Here is a 23,302-nt window from a genome sequence, read left to right on the forward strand (position 1 = left end):
CAACCTTTAAGAGTGAGAGATTGTTATACCCACAATTTTCTACACAATCTATTGTGGTTTTCCTCAACTCTTTCCTCTTCATTTCCATATTCTTGAGAGGATGATAGCACAAACACTTACCACACCCTTTTTGAGTGTCAAGTGAGGATTTGGTGTTGTTGGGAAGCATTGGAAGAAACCAAGTTTTGGCGGATACAATCGGGCGTATTACGGGATCCAGAAAGCTAAGTAAGACATGGTTTAGAGAAGCCTTGTTGGAGTAGGAGATTGGAGGGTTTAGGTGCATTGGGTAGATTAGGCTTGGAGGGTCTCTTGCTATTCATGTATCTTAACTGATTGTCTAGTGGATTGATTTACCACTTGGAGAGCGGCAGAAAGGTTTTACATTGAGTATTTAGGTTTCCTTTTCAATAACACATCACCGTGTTATCTTGTGTTTACATTCTTCTTCCTTACTCTTTTAACTTTCATTTTGCTGCTGTGTTTTGATGAATATGGCTTAGAGTGGTTTTATTGTTTGTTCGCTCACATTTACTCTATTCCGCACTTAGTTTAAGTAAGAGTAAAATCAACCAAGTCGTAATCTTTAATTTGGGGGTCTAAATAGCTCTTGTGTTTTAACACATTTTCGAACTTTCAGAACATAATTTGTCTTACAAATTCTATGACAATTTTGGAGTGGTTAATTGTGAGCTATGGAGAAAAATTGTGGCCATTGAAGAACTCTATTCCATACATAAATAACTGAAATCTATTTGAAAAAGAAAATTCAATAAAGTCATCATTACTTTTTACATACAATACATTAATGCTAGCTGCTAGCCAGTCCAACGTACATCAAAACAAGAAAGAAAAACGGTAGTAGCACACTACGTTACACAAGAAGGAAAAAAAGTTAAAAAAAGCATAGAGTAAAAATGTATGTACATATGTATATCCTTGGAAGACATCTATCTAGCTAATTAAATCAATCACCTCACCAGTTTTCTCATTCTGAAAGTCTTCATTAACCAATCATGATTCCTTGCACTTACAACTTGTCCAATAATCACTCCAACAGCTAGTCCAAATCCATACCCAATCAAAACAATTTTCCAACCAAATTGAAATGGAGACCCCAAATCTTTACTCTCTTCAGGAGTTGTAGGTGAAGGTCGTGAAACCTCAGAACTCTCACATTTCTTTGTTAATGGGCTTCCGCACAACCCTAGATTTCCTTCAAATGAATTACTTGGAAAAGTATTAAATTGTTTTCCTTGAGGTATAGGTCCCACAAGATGATTATGAGAAACATTGAAGGATTCCAAGAAAGTAAGTTGTGTTAGCTGTTGTGGGATTTCCCCAAAGAGCTTGTTTTGAGAAAGGTCTAGCGATTCCAAATCTACAAGGTTTCTCAAACTTTGTGGGATGTGGCCAATGAGAATGTTATTGGAAAGATTGAGCAAACAAATGCCTTTTAAATTTAAATTTCCAATGGATTTTGGAATATCTCCGTCAAATCTATTACTTGAGAAATCAAGAGCTATGAAAAATTCTTGGACCTTTCTGTAATCTGTGACCACTCCTTTGTTTGTCATTATCATTGCATAACTATATTGAAGATCCCATAAGTAATTTTGAAAACTGTTTTGCACAACGAAGGATGAATTAACTTCAATATATGTTAGGTTTGCACTATCAAATTTGGAAGAATTGGAATATTGAAAGAATTTTAATGGCAAACTTCCTGTAAAACTATTGTACGAGAGGTCAAAGATTTGCAAGCTGGGAAACTTATATTTTGCTTTATGAGTACTTATTGGGCCATAGAGTTTGTTGGACCGCAAAATGAGCAGCTTTAAATTTGGAAGGTTTCCTAACCATGAGGGAAAAGTATCATTGAATTGGTTATTACTAAAATCAAGGGCCTTCAACATTATACACTCGGCCAAAGATCTTGGTAACAACCCTTGAAACTTGTTTTGGCTGAAGTTAATCATCATTAATTTGCTTCCATTTGACCAAGTTTGTGGGATACTTCCTTCGAATGTGTTCCTCCGTAAATCCAATATGAGTAGAGAATCACCAAAGTTGTGCAAGCATTGAGGAAGTGAACCACTTAAGTTGTTAATGGACAAATCAAGGACTCGAAGAGAACTCATGTTACAAATCAACTCCGAAATTTTTCCATTGAATGAATTGTTTGATACATGATATTCCAAGGTGGAGAAGGATGGAATTGGAAGTGATCCTTGGAGCCTGTTAGAAGTGATGTCTAAAATGGCTAGACGGGTCCAAGGAAGAGGAACTGGATATTGACCGAGGCTTGTAAGAAAGTTTTCAGAAAGGTCGATGACCTCTAAATTTTCTTTACTCACGTTCCAAAACCATTCCGGTACTTGTCCATGAATGTTGTTGGTCCCGAGGTGTAGCCATTTTAGTTCATCTTGGTTTGCTAGGTAGTCTGGAAACTTGCTCAAGTTGCACGAACCGAGGCCTAAATTTTGGAACTTTTGAAGAGTTGTATTGTCACTAGTTTCATTAATAATTAATGACACTCCACAATCAGATAGATGCAAGGAAGTTAGTTTTTTGAGCTTAACAAACTTGTCAAACTCCACTATGCCAGCAAAGTTGTTTGCGGAAAGATCAAGAACTTCAAGATTTTCAAGGTTAAAGATTGAGCTTGGAATTTGGCCTGTAAAGTGGTTGCCCGCAAGGCCCAAGGAAGATAATTTTGTGAGGTTCATAAGCCCAAAAGGGATTTGACTTGAAAGATGGTTATAATATAGAAAAAGGTGAGTCAGTTGTGTCAAGTTTGCAAGCTCAGAAGGGATTGTACCATTCAGTTCATTTTGCAGAAAAGAAAGTTTGATGAGTTTTCCAAAGGAAGATGGAATGTGGCCCTCGAAAGTGTTAAGTGAAAGATCCAGATAATATAGATTTGTGAGGTTACCAAGAGAAGATGGAATTAGCCCAGAAAAGTTGCACCTCCTCATATCAATTTCAGTCAAAGAGCCAAGGTTTCCTACTGATGCAGGTAGCTTACCTGAGAAACTTGTGTTTGCGAGGATCATTTCCTCCAGGGGACTCTTCCATTGAAAGTCAGGCAGATAACCGGTGAGACCTTTATTTTTCCGCACATTAAGAACTCGTAAATTTGGAAGTTTAAAGATGCCTACTGGAAATTCCCCATGCAATTTGCAGTCATAGAGACGAAGGGAAGTTAAAGAAGACAAATTTGCCAAGATATTGGGCACAATGGATATTATGCTCACCAAACCCAAATCAAGATTTTCTAGGCAGGTTAAATTTTCAACTAAACGTTCTAGACTTGGATTCTTGATTTCCAAATGGTTGTAAGAAAGATCGAGGGATGACATTTGGGACAATTGTGAAAATTCTAATGGGATTTGACCAGAAAAAGTAGAATTAGTGAGATTGAGATATGTTAGTTTGGATAGATTGGAAACTGTGGATGGAATTTGAGAGTGGTTAAAATGATTGTCAGCAAGATTAAGCCTTTGGAGATGAACAAGATTGAAAAGGCTGCTGCTAGAGTTAATTGAACCGTAGAGATAGCTGCTATTGAGGTCAAGACCAATGACATGGCCATTGGACGTATCACACTCTACCCCATCCCATGAGCAGCAGTCACTATTGTTTCCTTCTAATGTCCAGGAAGCAACCTTGGGATAAGCTGATGGATCAAAGGAAATAGACTTGTTGTTGTTGATGATGGCAAAGCTTTCCTTAAATTGCAACAAATAAGACCTTTCGTGACTATGGCAAAGAGTTTGCACAAAGGAAAATGAGGGAACGGCAACGAAATGAATAGTTGAGAGGAAAGAAAGCAAGTACACAAATTTTAAACAATACGAGGAGGACGCCATAGCTTAAGTCTAAATTAACAATGTATTTTCGCTCTTATATAAGCAAGGAATGCAAAAGAAGAATTTTATTAGTTCGAATCTTCCCTTCTGTTGGAGTGATTGTTAAAGATTTCGTATTCTCCTCAACAAATGTCCCAAACCCATTATCATTAAAAAACTGAGAAACTTTAAAACAGTCCATTAGCTTTAAAAAACTGATAGCTTTAATTCACTTTCGGAAAAGTTGGCTTCCCTAAGATTTCAAAAGGTCGCTTTTGATTCTTTTGTTCTTATAGGAAGAAAAAGAAAAAAAAGAGGGGGAAAAGTTGCCTTCCCACTTCTTTAACTTAGTGGGTGTAACATTTTATGTTTTTTTTTTTTATTTTATTTTTTATTTTATTATTAGTAATTGTGGGCATAACACTTACAAGAAAAATTATTATATACTCCAAGATCTACTCCGTCCCGGTTTAATACTTTAATCCACGTTTTTCAATGCTATGGCCATGGCCAAGGCCAAGGCCAAGGACTGGTGCGTTAGGTGCACTAGCGGAAATTCTTGGTTTATGAAGTTGACAACATGCATTCGTGAATAACGTTGCCTGCTTAATCAGACTCTTATTAACTATTGTTTAGGCAAGATATCATTTTTGACCAAGGACTGGTGCGTGAGGAAGCAAGCACTAGCGGAATTTCATGGTTTATGATTATGAAGCAAGCACTAGCGGAATTTCTTGGTTGATGAAGTGGACGACATCCATTTGTGAATAACGTTTCTTGCTAAATCAGTATCTTATCAGCTACTGTTTGGGCAAAATATTATTTTTGATCCTTTCTTCCTAAATCCAGCGATATCAATTTAGTCAATTTCTTGCCAAATGCTTTATAATTCAACTGTTATTTATGAGTTCTAGTTAACACAACTAGTAAAATTTATTGTTATTGAATAAAAAATATGTGATTCTAACTCTATCCCTGCACCAATAAGTTGAAACTCAAAAAAAAAAAAAAAAAAAAAAAAGTCATCTCAATTGATTGCCATTACTTGATATTTCAAACAAATGTATTCAGGATTTAAATCTTCCAACCCGATCTAAATGTATCAAAGAAATAAGTTAGTACATCTCTTTTTTGGATATAGTTTTTATCTTTTGGATTCATAGCTGTGAGTTCTGGGAATCAATTCAACATTCAAACCATGGAACTCAAATTTAATTTGATTCAAACTACGGAACTCAAAGTCCAAGGTAAGATTTTATTTTACAATTTATTTCTTTAATTATTTTTCTCAGACTATTTTCTGTTTGGTTCCCTAGAGAATAAAAGTAATAAATAGTGAACTCGGAAGTGTAAATAGAAGCAGGCAGGGCTTGGTATGGTAGCTATTCCTGGCTTGTGGCTCCTAATTAACTAAAGCACTACAAACACTTATAGTTTTTGATATCCTAGTATTAGTTACAACTTACATCTGACTAGGAAGATTATAAGCAGGTTAATTGACAATTTTCAATTCTGTTGTTTGATGGATCCAATAGGTTGAAACTCTCAGTATTATAGTTCTTAATCTTCAGTGAATGATGTACATGTAAAAGAAACAAATGTGAGAGCCATGCGAAATTTAGATGTTTAGTTAAACAGATTAACATGCACATTTATCTATAAAGAGAAAATTAGGTGTTTTCTCTGTGTAATAAGTTTCTGGCCATTGTACAATCGCCCAGGAATTTTTTTTAGCAAATTAATTGGCACTTTTGAGTGTCAATGTTTGATCAAATCCCTTATATTCTTTATTGCTTTTGGATGGTAATAAGGGTTTATATTGTCCGTTGGATCTGATTGTAGGGTTTTGAATGAATGTGAGCTGGGCTCAGTTAAATCCTGGACTGGACCTACCTGCCCTGCAGGCCTAAATCAAACTGATTGTTGATTAATTAAATCAACCTATACATCACCGAAAATGTAAAAAAGTTAAAAGTTTAATTTTTATTTAATCTAAGCACTGAAATTAAAAGTGAATTTTCTAACTTTTCGATCTCAGCTATTGACTTATTACTACATGGGCTAATTGACTTATTACTACGCGGGCATTAGCTGCACCGAATGTGTATCCTACTTATAGAGGTTTCATTTCGTTTCCTTTATTTGTTTTTATAAAGAGAAAAGATTAGAGCATCCGCAACCGGATTCTACATCCTATCTTATTTTACCATCTTAAAATCTACTTTATCAATTATATCATACCATTTACAATATACTTAACATCTCAAAATTCTATTTTCCTATTCTACTCATTAAAATAATATATTTACGTAATAAAATATATTTTTTGTTTTTTTGTTTTTTCTCAATTTTCTCCCCCACGGGCGTCATCCTCCATTCCTTTCCTTTTCACATTCTTCCAACCTCCTTCCAACCTCCTTCTCCAAATCCATCATCCATATCAACCCAACTCCTCCACACAACTCCTCCATCATCCATATCAACAACCCAGATCGGCGAAACAGAAAAGAAAAGAAAAAAAAAAAAAAAAATGCCGATACCAGCAGCGCCATCCACCGATCTCCGCCACGCCATGTCGATACCAGAAACACAGAAAAACCATCCACTGATCTCCCCACGCCACAGCCACCACAACGCCGATACCAGCAAACCCAAAAAAAAAAAAAAAAAAAAAAAACATATACAGCAAACCCACACCGGATCACAACGCCACAGCCACCACAGCTCCACCGATCTCGCCACCCACCGATCTCCGCCACGCCACAGCCACCACAACGCCGATACCAGTAAACCCAGCAAAAAAAAAAAAAAAAATACCAGCAAACCCACACCGGATCACAACGCCACAGCCACCATAGCTCCACCGATCTCCACCACGCCACAGCCACCACAACGCCGATCACATATACCTACAAACCCAAAAAAAAAAAAAAAAAAAAAAAACCATTAACACCCACACCGGATCACAACGCCCTCGCCACCCACCAATCTCTGCCGTGCCAATCTCGCCACCCACCAATCTCCGCTGTACCAATCTCGCCACCCACCGATCTCCACCCCGCCGATCTCCACCACAGGGTGTTGGGTCTGAAGAGAGCAAATGAGAAAGAAAGAAGGAAGAGAGAGAAAAGAAAGAGAAAAAATGAAGGAGGAGAGAGAAATAAGAGTATTAATTTTTTTTTTTTTTTTGCAATTCAGTTACATTACCATCTTACATTTGAGATGGTACTGTAGCAATATCTCAAATTTTTTTAGCATTTTAACATATAGCCTTCCAGTTGCTGGCCTTTTTTTGAGCTTGTATGCCAAATGTGCTTTGCATTTGGCATATAGCCATCCAAATGCGGATGCTCTCAATCCTCTATCTCATATCCCATATTCTAATTCCCAATTTTCTATTAACTCATTTCCCATTGTGTTTGGCATCAAAACTTGGCTAAAGCTTTTAGATAAAAAAGCAACTTTATCTCAGAACTATGGAGCCCACTAGTCTTAGAAACCCGTGTGAAAGTAAGAAGAAAACACGCAGGCATTGAAGAAGCTCCTTAGAATAAAGAAAGACACAGGCATTGAAGAAGCTTGAATAGAACTTAGCTGATAGTGGCTCTCTCTCTCTATACAAAAGTTAAGCAAATTTCTTATGCCACAATGTCAAAATAAACTCTTTTTGCTTCTTACATTTCAAAGTCTTTGTGCAGATTCTTTCTCCACAGTTAGCCAAAACCCACAAAGCTAACTTTACCAAAAACAAAAACTCACTGCCCAGGCCGAATAAGAAAGAAACCTGTAAAAGACTACAACTTTACAAGAATCCAAAAATACATGCAGCTCTAGTATCAATAGCATAAAACCCACAAATTACAACTATTAGTGAAACCAAAAACCGGAGGAACATGGAAAAAACAAAAAATATCAAAATAAAACCCAGCAGTTCCAGGCATGTAAACAGATGCAGGGGCTGGATTTGGGTCTCACCGGAAAACGGAATCGGTGAACGGAGCTGACGTGGAGCTGGGCCTTGTGCTGATCGGCGGAACTGGAGCTTATTTCAGTTCTTGAAGTGTGTTGTGGGTTTGGGAGTGGAAAAGGGAAAGTGATGAATTGCAAGTTAGCATGGGTAGTTGGGAAAGTTATGAGATAAAAAATGAGAGATGTTACTTTTACAATAATTTTATAATATTTTTACAACAAATTATAGGTAGTTAGTTGTTATTGGTTCAAATTTGAAACTAACACTAAGATTACTTTTTTGTCTCAATAATAACAACCAGTAACAACCTGCCACTTAGGATTTGTTGTAAAAATGTTATAGACATATCATTTCTCATAAAAAATATCTATCGTAGCTTCAGCCTACAGTGATGCAACTACACACTACTGTAGGACCTGATTGTGCTGAAAAATTACGAAAATTGCCACTGAGTTAACACAACCCGTAACTTGAGAACACAGCTGTGCTGTTTCTAAATTTGTTAACATGTGGCTCAAAAAAGTGAGATTTGTTAAGCGAGTGAACTGAAAGAAAATCATCCAAACAAACAATATTCATGCTTGTGGGCCCCATGGATTTTGGGTTATGAGTTTTGTTAACTCAGTTTACCAAAATCCAAACAAGGCCTAACGTACTCACTCCATGTCACACCCCGAACTCAACAATACAATTAGGCACGTGATAACAGCCACACTTTTATTTATCTAATGGATATGCATAGTAATTAAAAATTATCCTCAAAAAAAATTTCATCAATAAATCTACAACCATCCTTAATAATGCAATTATCAAAAAATCTCCAAAATACTAATAAAAACAACAATGCAATCCTTATCACCGTTAAACAAAAGATATACTAATTATTACATGATCATCTTATTTTAAAAATTCCTAATTTCTATTCAAGCATACACTAAGGGGATGAGTTGACAACTCAATAAATAAACAAATACCAAATACACTAAGGGGATGAGTTGACAACTCAATAAATAAACAAATACCAAACTAGTTGAAACAAGCATATAGATTGACAAAATAATATAAATTTATGAAATCAACATATTTCACATATGTCAAAGTTATAATATACTATGGGTTACACTTCACTATCAACTTGCCTACTATCCCTGCATGCTGATACTCCAAAAATCTAGAAAATCTTATCTAAAACCGAACCAATCTGGAAAATTTTGAATCTTTAGAATTACATCTTTATACTGCACTTTTCTGGCTTTTAATAAAAACTAGTCGCAAACCCGCGCGTTGCGCGTGATAATTTTATTTATTTATTTATTTATTTTTTTTATGATTGTGTTATTATTTGAATATTTTTGAATGTATTACTACTTAAGATGCATTATATATGTCTGATCAATATATTGTAGGATTTATGATGATAGGAGGTATTGGTCTTGGAATTAGATGCAGAAAGGATACAACTATAATTTATTCATTTCAATTTGGCAAGCTCTTAACCATAGCCCTTACTTAGTTGCCATACTTGACCTTGTAGTCACTCCAGAGCTAATCAACCTTCTTCCCAAGTTAGTAAAATTTAATTAACTTAAAAATAGATAGAAAGGATTTTATAAATTTCAAGTTAGAGTCATGCTAGGTGAAAAATTCAGAGGACTGTAATTAAGTCATTGCAAGTCTTTTTAAATAAATATTAATAATAAAAGAGATCTATTCCTTTGAAGATAGAGATTGGTATTAAATAATCAGCAATAATTTGGTAAACAAATATGAACAGCCTACACAACCAAAAAATAATATAAAAATGATTTTAGCATACTGAAAGATAATATAAAAATATTTTACCATAGCCTTTTCATTATATTTATAATTGAGAGTTGGACATACTTGACGAAACAACCCAACTTTTGAACTTGCAATTTAATAGAAAATCAGTAATCAACTAGTAGAAAATATGAACAACCTACACAACCAAAAGATAATATAAAAAATATTTTAGCCTTCTTTTATAGGGTGCATTCATTTTGCTGTCATCTATTTATAATGTCTTCCTGTTTGGTAAGGAAGTTCACACATGTAACATGAAGAGCATTTTTCTAAGACTATTTGGAGATTCCAACCTTTATGCAATTGTATTAAAAATGAAAATACATATAAAATATTAAGCATCATGACTGCAAAACATAAAAAAATAAAAAAATAAATAAAAAATAAGAACTAAAAGGTGATATTTTTGCACCAGTCATGTTTTTCAATAGAAAATATCTAATCTCTAAAAATATTACAATCTCATCTGACGGTTATCTTAAAATCTGAATATCATGTGATTCTAAAGAATTTGGATTTTTTACTGAATTAATTTACAATCTCATCTAACGGTTATCTCAAAATTTGAATATCATGTGGTTCTAAAGAATTTGGGTTTTTTACTGAATTAATTTACAATTTCATCTAATGGTTATCTCAAAATTTGAATTTCATGTGGTTGTAAAGAATTTGGAAAATTTTTAATTTATAAAATTCCCCCATTTTTTCAACTTGTTTGGGTTCTATATTCTTTTGAAATGTGGGAATATAATTCAGTAAAATTTCATAAAAGATAGACACTCTAATTGCTGATGTGACTCCATAGTACCTACCAACCATCATTTACTAACCGTCATTATAGTAAAAGATCATTTCAAATAATTGGTGGATAATATGAACACCCTACCAATAATATGATGACTATTTTAGCAAAGCATTTCATTTTAGAGAGACCTAAAGAAATATTCCAGCTTGTGTGAACTTGCAATTTAATAAATAATCTGTTATAATTTGGTATAAATCAAAAGATAATATAAAAATTATTTTAGCACACCAAAAGATAATATAATCTAAATTTTATAATAGCATTTTCATTAATTGAGAATTAGACATACTTTACAAAACAATCTAGCTATTGAACTTGCAATTTAACAGATAATCTGTAATCAACTGGTAGAAAATATGAACAACCCATGCAACCAAAAGAAAATATAAAAAAAATATTTCAGCATAGCCTTTTCATTTTATAGTTGTTGAACTTGCAATTTAATAGATATACCGTAATTAACTGTTAGAAAATATGAATAACCTACACAACCAAATAAAAATATAAAAAAATATTTTAGCATAGCCTTTTCATTTTATTTATAATTAAAAGTTAGAAATAATTGAACAAACAATCTAGCTTAAAAACATGTAAATTAACAGGTAACTTGTGAGCAATTGGTGGGTAAAATAGTAATCAAAACGTTAAAAGGTGTCCACATCATTGAACACCAAGACCTTTTTTTGTTTTGTTTTTTCTTTTGATAAATGAACACAAACACTCACATGCAAATGCACACTCAAAAGCTATAAAAAATATATATATATATATATAAATATTTTACGTCATCTATCTATAGTGTCTTCTTGCTTGGTAAGTAAGTTCACACAAGTATCATGAAGACCATTTTTCTAAGACTATATGGAATATCACAAGGTAAGACCCAACCCAAAAACTTAAACTAAAATAGTTTTTTAGACAAACCTCATTGTTTTTAATCTCCCTCCGTTTTTGCTTTTAAGCTACCTTTGTTTTTACTCTTTCACTTTGTGTTAAAACCTTCCACTGCCTATTTTGATCTCCCTTTAAAGCTTGTGAATTTGGGTCAAAAATTCATTAAATAACTTATTGCTCCACAATTGATTTTCCAACTGCTATAATTGCAGTTAACACCTTCATTTTGAATGAGATCAATAGACAAAAACCCAAAGCATTACCATTTTTTTTTTTAAATTCGAAATGTATTATGTATATAACCATGTTTTAAAGCTTGGCCTTTGGGAGCAATTATTTCACAAAATGGACCTCACAAGAAGACTATATTACTGAATTTTTTTGAGAATCAACTAAATTATTGAAGTTAATGAGGTATATAAGGCTACATTCAGGAAATAATTAATTAACCATGTTCTAAGGCATTGACATGGTTGCTGAAAAATGTCCTAGACACTGATCTCAATGTTGATTTCTTTGTCCTTAGCTCATCGTACTTAAATAGTAGTGGCATGACATAAGAGGTATAGATTTAAAAAAAGTCAATTAATTAAAACTTCTCAATTTGAGGAAAATATCGCACCTACAATAGTTTAGGATGTGCCCATTAAGAAAAAATATCACAAAAGATCTAAAGAATTTTCCAAACAACTCAATAAATAATTTGGGATACATCTCTAGGCTAAAAATGACTAAGGCAGAAAGTTTACTGCTTTAGGCACCGTTTGAGAAACTTTGATGGAGACATATGGCTACTTAGGGCTAATAGACAACAAAATAAAAACTTTAATCCAATTACCGTGCGGGTACCAATCTACACTAACACAGAACGTTTGATAGAAGTGGAGACAAACAACAAAGTGAAAACTCTAATCCCACAATCACAAAGGTGATGGAAACATTTTGACTCCAAATATTTGTAGCCATTTAAGCATACTATTTTCATGAATACGTCTCTGAAGTGGCCTCTGTTAAAGTCAAGTTTAAGGTAAGTACTCAATATCCTTCTAAGACAATATACTAATATAAGGAAAGTAACCTATCATAGAAACCACACTCACACAGTTCTCCAAAATGCAAATGTGATCAGCAACTTGATGTATTAAACCGTGCTTTGTAACAAAACCTATACTTAGCAAGTTGTTCAATGCAAATAATAATAAAAAATATCCAATAGGAAAAAAAGAAACCTGAAGATTCCCATATGTATTGGGATGCCTTGTGAGGATATTTTGTATTCTAAATGTTTCTTAGATTTGTTTCAATCAACTACCTGCCTAAAAAATAAAAATTAATAAGTTAAAAAATATGCAGATAGTAGAAGTGTTTAGGATGGGGGCATGAAGGTATCAATTCTGCATATAATATTTCAAAGATGCAGTTGAGGAATTGTAGGGTGAAGGATTGGTCTGGAGGAGTTTCTTGACTTGATTCTGTGAAGTGTTGAAGTTTGTCTTGGTGACTTGAATTCAAAGGAAGAATATCCCACATGCCTATTGTGCATTCAACATCATTCCTAGCTAATTATTAACTAATGGTAGTAAAAGAAGGAATTAAAACTTTATTACTTGGAGTTACTTCCTACGTAGTTATTTATTTATTTTAAAAAGGGAATAGCATAAGTATATATCTTCTGTCTATTGAATTATAAAAAAGAACTCATCATCATATCATTTTGCATCTTGGACAAGTTCTTAGAATATCTTTAATCTCTCCTTAATTATTTTGTAGTTTTGCATAAATTTTAAGCATTAGTTTATGAACAATTTAAAAAAGTATTTTTTGTAGAAAAAGAAATAATTAGTAATAATTAATTGTCTAGACAACTTTTAATATTTTCCATAAAAGTAGTTTTAAAACTTTTCTAAAATGATTTATTAATAATTACCTTAAAGACATATATTAACATGACAAATTATTTATTTATTTATTGAAAGAATCCTTTTAATTTATATTTATATAACACAGTCAAAACAACGCTGTACTTATTGTTTCTCTTAGGAATGTTTCTTTATATGCGAATTTTGTGACATGTTTTTCATATTGTTCGTTTTTCCCTAATTAGGGTTTCTACGGTTGATACAAACCAAATCTAATCGAAAAACCTATAAATTAAAAACAATCTAATTAGGGTTTGTATTGAATTAAATTGGGATTTGGATTGCTGGTGGATGATTAAAATACGGCAGATGTGAAGAAGGAGTATGAGGACTATGAGGTAGTATTCTTTAGGTGCACTAAAAAAGAAGATGAAGAAGAAGAAAAACGAGAATCCTTTGACAGTTTGCAATACCGTCTCCAGAGTAAAAGACAATGGAACATGATGGAATCACTTTCTTTCAAAAACCTTTCCATGGAAGAAGACAACGACAAAGATGAAGAAACAAACCTAAGCCCAAGCAAGAGTGCCAAGACCCTAGCACCAACCTCTCCCCTGAATAGCCTCCCATCCTTTGAAAAAATGGAATGCTTACCAGTGGTTGTACCCTATTTATGTAGAACGGAATTCACAGGTATCAAAGAGGAACCCACAAGTATTAGAGAGATACCTGACTTATGGTTCCCAGCGAGTGTGGTACATATGTGTTGTGGGAGTTTCTCCTTTTAGTAGAAAATAAATGACAAGGATTTTAACTAAACTTACTAGTTAGGCAGATTGATGAGAAAGACCTAAATCGATTTTCTAGTTATGCACAGACAGTGATTAAGTGCTACAACATAGTGAAGGCCTTTTTTTCTTCTTCTTCTTCGTCTTTATATTTATTAATGTATCTTGTAATAATCTTAAATTTTGAACAATAGGTGCAGAGAACATATTTTGATTTTGTGAGATTGGTGAAGATGAGGTGGACATTGGGTCCTAAATGGGCTGCATAACTACATTTACAAACACATGAAGTTTTATAATTTGGTGATAATTATGCATCTTACATCATAACCAAATTTGTTTCTCGTACCATATAATTTCGCATTCTGAATCTAACACATAGATACAAACACAGGGGGAAAAAAATCTTACATGCACCTAAATTGTGTTGAGAAACCATAGGAAAAAGTGTAATACCTGAGATGGGATGACAAAGGCAGGTTAGTGGCTTTCGCTAAAGGCTGCTAGGGCAGTTGTTGTCGTCAGCGGCTACTTAGGCTNTCCAAGCACTTCAAATCTGATAGCCTCCACACCTTGAGGTTCTTATCCCATGACCCTGAAATTTATATGTCAACTTTATAATTCATGTGCAATTGGAGAACCATCCAAATTAGTGGAAACATTTCACAAGGGATCTCATTAAAAAGAAAACACAAACTCTTTACTAATTTAGTGGCCACCATTCCTTACAGGTATGAGCTTTACAATAGGGGGAACCATTCAAAGAGTGGTAAAGAAAAAGATAGAGACATAGTAACAAATTCAACACCCCAACAAAAATTATTTAGAAAGTAAATGTAACGTAATAACCATCCACACCACAGCATGAAATAGGCAGAAACAAAAGCAGAAAGGGGAAAAAAACCATCAACCAAAAGAATACAGCACAAAAGGAATTGGGATATAGGAATACTTCAACTGAACCACCCAGCTTACATTATTATTTATATAGATGTGAAAAGAGGAAGGAAGACAGAGAGGCTGCCGTTAGAAGCGAAAATAGATGCTGAAACCGTAGAACAGGAAGATGAAACCGTGAGTGAAACAGTAGAACAGAAGCTGAAATCGTGATATGGTGTAGATGAACCAAAACTTGAAACGATAAAACAGAAGCGGAAACAGGTGGGGAAGGAGAAAGAACTAAACTTGAAAAGGAATAGCATAAGTTGTAACTGTGAAAAGCATTCAGGTTTGACAAAAGGAGTTAGCTGAAAAGGCTTTGAGTGTAGGCTGAAATTTAAAGTAGAGATAGGGCTCCATGTAACAGAAGGAAAGGGAATAGCATAAGTTGTAACTGTGAATGACAATCAGGTTTGACAAAGAAAGTTAGCTGAAAAGGTTTTGGGTGTGGGCTTGGGCTTTATTGTGAATTTAAATGTATAAGAAGTGGACTTTAAAGTAAAGATATGGCTGGAAATTGAATTAAAAATTAGCAAAAACTATTTTCAAATTGAATTAAAAATTAAGAAAAGAGGATGAGAATGACATGGCTGCTGACGTGGCTCAATGTGAGCATAGCAACATTAAATGCTACGCTTCAGCTTTTAGTAATATATAGATGTATAGCTATCTTGTCAACAAGAAGACAATTTTACATTCACAAAGCACTGAAGCAGCACTTTTATTAAACAATGGGTCCCACCTACTAGTACATTGGCTTTGCACACAACTTTCGCTGAATAGGACTGGGAAAAAAAATATAGTGATACCAAACTGTAGCACTTCACCAATCCATTTCTTATTTACAATTTTTTTGTCTAGTAATCAACCATTTTCAGTTTCAACCTGAGTTTTTGCTAATCTAAAAAAATAAATAAATAAAAAAACCCAAAGTTTTTGCTATAAACTCAAATGTCTATACAATATTTTAAAAGCATTCATGGCATTAAGGAACATATACAACTTCATAGTAATATGTCTAAGTCAAATTCTAATTGAGCTTGTATTGAAGTAGATAAATTTAATTAGAAATGAAAAAAAAATGAATTAAAGTAAAATTTTATATTAGATTATGTATGACAATGACTTTGGCATATAGTCATTTGTTTATTTTGTTATTAGTATCGATTAATATTTCTTAGATTAATTTTACTTTCAATCTTGTCTTTTGATCTTGCCCCTCCTAACTTGAAATCCTGCCTCCGCCACTGACTATTTTGTATATGAAGTCCAAGCTTGACTCCGAAAGTTTCAAACCCAACCATGGTAAACTCATAAGAGTTTGATTGAGATAAAGCTGACAAAAAAATTAAAAATATAAAATAATTGATTCTACTAAAAAATACCAATCGAAAAACAAAACACCTTTGATGTTCTCAACTGTTGCTTTTGCTTCCTTCAGTCTCTTCTTTACCATTTCTGAGATCTGAATCCAATAAGATGTCACTTTCCTACTATTCACAGAAAGAACCAGTGGGCTTTCAGATCCTGCACGTCTCCCTATTAACGTAAGAATATGACCATCGTGGCCATGCACCATGACTTCTATACTTGCTTCTGCTGGATTTTTTTGCCGCTGTTGTTCTGGTTGCACAGAGAACTACCATCTATATAATTGGCTTCAGTTCATATATATATATATATATATATAGATGTTGACTCGCTGCTATGGGTGCAGAGGAGTTGAGTAAAACCAAATTCGTGGGAGTGAAGTGAACCCAATACTGAAACAGAAAATTACCTCTTTTATACGAAGATGACACATTTTTCACGGTTCCCTTTCTTTTAGTGCTGTGCTAAAGTCCTAAAAGTTGGTATACGTACATTATTGTGATATTTTCTGGGACTAATAATTTATTTTATGTAATACAGTGGCGAGGGTAGAGATTTGAGTCATGAACATCTCTATTAAATATGTTACCAACACATACACCATTTTCTAATTAATGAAAGTCTACTCAGTGTTACCAACATATGGAGACATTCTTTTATAATTTATTTTATTTTAAATTACTTGAAACGATAGTAGAATTTGAGTCATAAATGTCTTTATTAAAATTTAAAAAAAAAACTTGAGACATATATGTCACTATTAAAAAAGAATTTACTATAAGGTAAACAACCTTAATAATTATAGCAAAACAACTTTAATAATTTATTATAATTATAATTATAGTAATGAATGAGAGTACTTAGTGTAACCAACACTTTTCGGATCAATAAAAAATTATTTTGAGTGCAATTTTTCAAAAAGATTTGTAAATTTATAGGTGAAAATATTAGTTTAAATCATTGTGATGAGATATTTCAGCGGTAAAATATTTTTTTAAACATAAGGATTTTTTTGTATTTTTTTTTTTGTTAGATTTTGAGAGAAGAAATTACAGTTTTTTTTTATTTAGAGAAAATAAATTCACATTTGACACACTCAGCAAGCTCTGAAATTACTACGGTTTTGATTTAAAAAAAAAAAAAACCATAGTTTGTTTATCTAACTAAATAACTAAAACCTAATTTGAATCTCCGGATAAAAACCATTTAGGCAAAAGTTGTTTTTATGTGTTATCAGTATTGCTTCTTAAAAAAAAAAAAAGTGATGCTACAATTATTGTAAATTTTACATATAAAAAGTGATGCTAAGGTTATATATATATGCCCATTAATCTCCTCTTCTCCTCATTAATCTTTTATGTTCTAAGCTAACTTAGGCATCAAAAACACCTCTGGCGACTCTTTATGGCCACTTTCCTTCATGCTCGTGGATGAGGTCACATTATCAATAAACTGCAACATCACTCTTAATTATCGTTTTAGTTTGTATTGTGTTTGCATTTTAAATATAATCTAAAATTTCAATGTTTGAAATTTATTATTATTTTTATTTAACCCTAATATTGAAAATTTCTTTAAATCATTGTGGTTAATATGTGAGTGTATTTCAAACCATTTAAAAGTGAACATTATTTTGTGACTTTATTGACATTCATCATTCTTTTTAACCAGCAATAAATTCATGATTCTTTGATAGATAAGCATCGTTGATTCTTTGATAGATAAAGTCCCATGAAACTACTATGAATCTAAAAATCACATAAATGTTGCTTTCACTTTAATTTACAAATGAGTCTAAATTATAATTATATAAGAATTTCTTGTTAGTTTCTGTAGGTTTAGGGTCCAATACTTTTGCACTTGAACTATTTTACTTCTTTTTTTTTTTTTCTAACTTAAAATTGCATTTCCTTTCCTTGAGATCCCAAAATCGCGTTTATTTTTTCATTTCTATGTGATTACAGTTGTACTTAAACATGCTTACCAAACTAAAAAATAAAAAATGTTTTTTTTATTGACTATATATTTAAGAAAAAAAAAATAATTTTGTTTTACTTATAATATCTATATATATATTAATTTGAAATATTGGAGGTTTTTTTTTTTTTCTTTATTAAGAATGCTTAGAATATCTACTAAATACTAGTTGTTGCATCTTGATCTTCTATCCCCAACTTTCAAGACATTTGAACTTGAAGATGTACCACTTAGACCAACATGTTTCATATGAAAGTATCAATTAAGTTACAAAATTTTTAAAGAATTTATAAAAGAGAAATGCAACGTACACAATATTTTCACCACAAAATCTTAGGTGGATTGTTGTTAAAGGTTATAATTTAAACTCCTACTAAAATTACTTTTTTACCACAAAAGCAGTTAATAACAATCTACCACTTAGAATCTATTGTAAAAATTATTATGAACATACATTTCTCTTTATTAAATATTTGAAAAATTAGTGGAGGGTAAAAGAACTTACCTGGATATTCATTGGTAAAAGGTTCCTAACAGTAATAGAAAAGTTTGGTGTGAGTACTATGCAAGATGTTCCATGCACCTTCGTGTCCAATTGAAGCCTTGACTCATGACTTAAGTCATGAGTCAACAATTAGCTTCCACGAAGCTGAGGTTCATTCCATTATTTTCATTATTTCAACCCTTCAAACTCAACCCACCCGTTCGACCTGATCCAACCCAAAGGCCCACGAACGGATCCGAATGTCCATACAGGTCGAGTACGGGTCAATTAAATTTAAAATTCAGTTTTTTGGGTCAGTTTCGGGTCTTTAGACTTATAACCCGTGTAAACCGACATGCCCGACCTAGAATTTTCAAAAAGAAAAAACATGGGTGATGGGTCTGTAATTAGGTTAACGCTGACCCGTTCTACACTAACACTTACGTTTTAGTTTCAGAAAAATATCACTCTCTCTAATCTCTCACTCTCACTTTCTCTAATCTCTCACTCAAATCCTTAACCCTAGTGCCTAGGCTCGTTGCTGCCGCACTCACCAAGTTAGGCCTTATCGCCGCCCTTAACCCTAACCTCCTTGCCATCACCCAATCTGCCGTTGCTAATTCAAACTCCATAAGCCTATTGCCGACGTCGCCTAGTTGTTGCACTCGCAGTCCTTAGTTGAGTCTTAAACTCCACAAGCCTCCTCCAATCTACTTGAAATCTCATCTTGATATTCTGATATGTGCATTTTGATGGTAGGTTAGTAAAAAAACTTTTCTTTTTAAAAAAAATTTGTACTGATTTTGTGATGGATGTGTTGGTGGTGGGGAAGGGAGTGGTGGTTTAATCTTCTCTCTTTTTTTTGTTTGTCTCATAGATTTGGGGTTTTTGGTTTGGGTTGCAATTTCTTCGTTTTTTTTTTTTTTAATTTATTTATTTTTTAAGATTGTTTTGGGTTTTGATTTTGTTTTAGTCTCATAGATCTAGGGTTTTTGGTTTGGATTTTGAGAATATTTTTTTGGGATTTTTTTTTAAGAAGATTCTTTTGGATTTTTTCTTGAGAAAATTGTTTTGGGTTTTGAAATGTTGTTGTGCTTTAGAATTGAGACCCAAAATCACCCGACTAGCTCTGACCCGCTCAAACGATGACCCCCTATGTCGGGCTTGACCCAAATGTTTAGTCGGCCGTTGGTCCATTTTCTGTTCACCCGGTTTGATTAAGTCGGTTGCAGGTTAGACCCAAACCTGATTCGACCCAACCCGTGGACAGCCCTATACCATCCATTAAGCTACGGTTCCCTTCAAAAAAATCATATCTAATTATTTATTATATATTCTATTTAATTGAAATATCAATTTTTCTTATTTTTTAATTATTTTTCTCTTTTCACTCATAATTACTATTCACTCTTTTTTTTGTCCTTGAGAAACGTAAAAAAATAATAAAAAATTATCTTGCACAAGCTATTGACTTGTGTATTTGCATAAGCATTATAGCAAAACCTTATTTTGCATATCTGGTTCATGATATGATGTTGGTATTTTTTGAATTCTTTAGGCTTTATGTTATTTTCTATAAGCTTATGCAAATGCTCTAATTGAACACATGAATTTATTTTATTTTTCTATTAAATTGATAGTATGGTGAGGTAATTAAAACACATACCTTTTGCTATAAATAATAGAAAGTGTAATTGTTTTTCTTTATTTAAAGAATGATTAGAATATCTACTATATTCTAAACGTTGCATCTGGAATCTCTATGCCCAACTTTCAAAGACTTTGTACTTGAAGATATACCACCTAGACTAATATATTCTATCAATAAGTATCAATTAAGTTACAAGACTTTTATAGAATTTATTAAAGAGAAATACTACGTACACAATATTTTCACTACAAATCTTTGGTGGTTTGTTGTTATTGGTTTTAATTGAAACTCCTACTAAAATTACTTTTTCTCACGAATAATAATTAGTGATAACCTGCCTATTTGAATTTATTGTAAAAGTATTGTGAAAATATCGTGAACATAAATTTCTCTTTATTATTTAAAAATTAGTGGAGGGTAAAAGAACTTACCTGGATATTCAATGGTAAGAGGCTCCCAACAATAATGGACAAGTTTGGTGTGGGTTCTATGCAAGATGTTCCATTCATCTTCATATCCAATTGAAGCCATGACTCATGACTCAAGGCATGAGTCAACAAATAGCTTCCACAAAGCTGAGGTTCCATTCCATTATTTCCATACAAACTTCAAATTAACTTTTGCATGTAGAGTTGTCCCTATCTTTTTTTCTTTCTCACTTGAACATTAATGAAAAATACAACTTGTCATCCCAACCTTCAACATGTTCAATTAAATGGACAATACCGTGTAAGAAAAATTGATCTAATTCTTCGTTGCTTTCTTACTTTATCTTCATTGCTTTCTCACTTTATATTTATTGCATGTAGAGTCATACCGTGTAAGAAAAATTGATCAATTTCTTATTAAATTTAATGCACCGAGTGATTATCATTCTTTTTTTTTTTTATAATTATAATTACTATTAAATAAATCAATAAGAAAGAGAGCTTGAATGGGCCCAATCACTATTCTTTTTCAGTGCTAAAAGCTATCAGTCTTACAAAATCAGCCCATCACTTATAAAAGTAGCCTATGACAAGTAAAATTATTTCATGTAATTCCTTATATTTTTTCATATTAAGAATGAAATTTGTGACACTTTACTGATTGCACCATTGATTTGCATCTTTTAATAGACTAGTGTATTGCATTGTATTAAAAATTGGTTTTTATGATTTTTTTTTTCATACTTTGGTCTCCTATTCACATTAGTTCATGAAAAATTTCTATCTATTTTAACAAAAAAACCTACTTTTTTTATTTTACATATTTGCTTTTCGAAACACCTCTAATCAGATTATCTACTTTACACTATATTTTTTTTAAATATTAATTTTTCTTGATTTTTTTAGTAGTTTCTCTTTCTTCACAAATAACAACCACCATCTACTTTCTTCCTTCATCCTTGTCATACATAAAGAAAGAATAAAAAGCTAAATATAATATGAATAGTGCTAGTATAAATTTAAACGAATATTGTAGCAATAATGTTTTTTACACAATTTTGCATAGTCTGATGTGAGTGAATTTTGGACTTGGTTGGCTAAAATGTGATAAATTTTCTATTATACAAGCCTAATGCGAGTGCCTTGAGACTCTAAATCCTGGTTTCCTCTCTACATGAGAGTGACACATGACATCTTACTATTGTTGGTTCAATGAAGTTTGTATCCAAATTTTGTCCTAGGACTAACATTATACGTGGATGATTTTATTAATCGCCATGTATTGAGTTGAAAGAATTTTCCTTCAAATTAATTGAAGGTAAACTTTTTTCTTTACTATTTTGAGTGTTACATGCCTTTTTTTGGAGATAAAATATGTTTTGATTTTATGGCATGAGACTTTATCTATTGTCTTGAGATTTTTTGTAGACTACTCATAGAACCATTACAGACTCATACGATGCGTGGAAATATATCATTATTTTGTGATAATGGTATAATGTCTAATTTGTTCTCTGAAATTTGTTGAAGAAAATTTGTTCCCTCTAAAAATGAAACAATTTCTATAAGTATTTTTCATTGCTCTATTTCTACAAATATAACATTCTATTATTTTATATTTGGGTGCGTTTGATTGATTTTTTTAAAGTGGTCCATATTCTTTTAATTACTATTATAGTGCGTTAAGTTTTTCTAATTTGTTTTTTTTTTTTGTAGAACTAAACTTTCTAAATTTCAAATATATTAAACAAATTTATTCTTCTCTTAAGGAGATTATCATGATAATCAAAACTCACCACAAAATTATAATATTATCTTAACCAAAATTAAAATTAAACTAAAGGCATTGAAGATAGACAATATAATAATTTATTACTCACACAATTTATAGATACATTTAAGTATATAACCATGTATATTTTATTTGAATATAAACTCAAATCTCCACTTTCAAAATAACTAAATATTAATCCAAATTAAAATCAACATAAATTATAAAAGGGGAAAGAGGGGAGTTGTGATGGAGACTTTAAAAATACAATGCAAAACATTTCAACACAAAGTAGAATTATAAATAATAAATAAAATTTCATCAACTTGAGGGTTAAGTCTATAGTTAGTAAACTACAGTATGCATATATTATGGTAAACATAGAAACGGGTATAATTTGGTATCTTTCAATAAAAGTGCGTTTCAAAAATTCAGCATAAAAAAATATGGGTATTAAACATTTATTTTTTAACAGTTTGTATAAAAAAATACGAAAATATTTATCATATAAATACATTGTGTGTGTATATATATATACATACATACATACCCAGTTACTCACTTACAATTATTATTGTGGTGTACTAGTGAGGGGATGAAGCATCACAATAGGTTGTGGTAGCTTTTGTGTTCAACTTTTTGTGAGTTTCATAATTTAATAAAGAATAATGCTAAATGCATAAACAATTT

The 23,302-nt window shown here is 32.3% G+C and overlaps 1 protein-coding gene across 1 annotated transcript; it reads right to left on the reverse strand.

The window, feature by feature from the left end:
* Positions 1 to 971: 971 nt before the first annotated feature.
* Positions 972 to 3,872, reverse strand: LOC111998340 (receptor-like protein 7). Its single transcript, XM_024030439.2, has one exon. The coding sequence runs from the start codon at positions 3,870 to 3,872 to the stop codon at positions 972 to 974; it is 2,901 nt and encodes a 966-aa protein (XP_023886207.2).
* Between the last annotated feature and the right edge of the window lie 19,430 nt (positions 3,873 to 23,302).

This window comes from Quercus suber, unplaced genomic scaffold (genome assembly GCF_002906115.3).
Source record: "Quercus suber isolate HL8 unplaced genomic scaffold, Cork oak 2.0 scaffold_7, whole genome shotgun sequence".
In the NCBI taxonomy this organism is placed as follows: Eukaryota; Viridiplantae; Streptophyta; class Magnoliopsida; order Fagales; family Fagaceae; genus Quercus; species Quercus suber.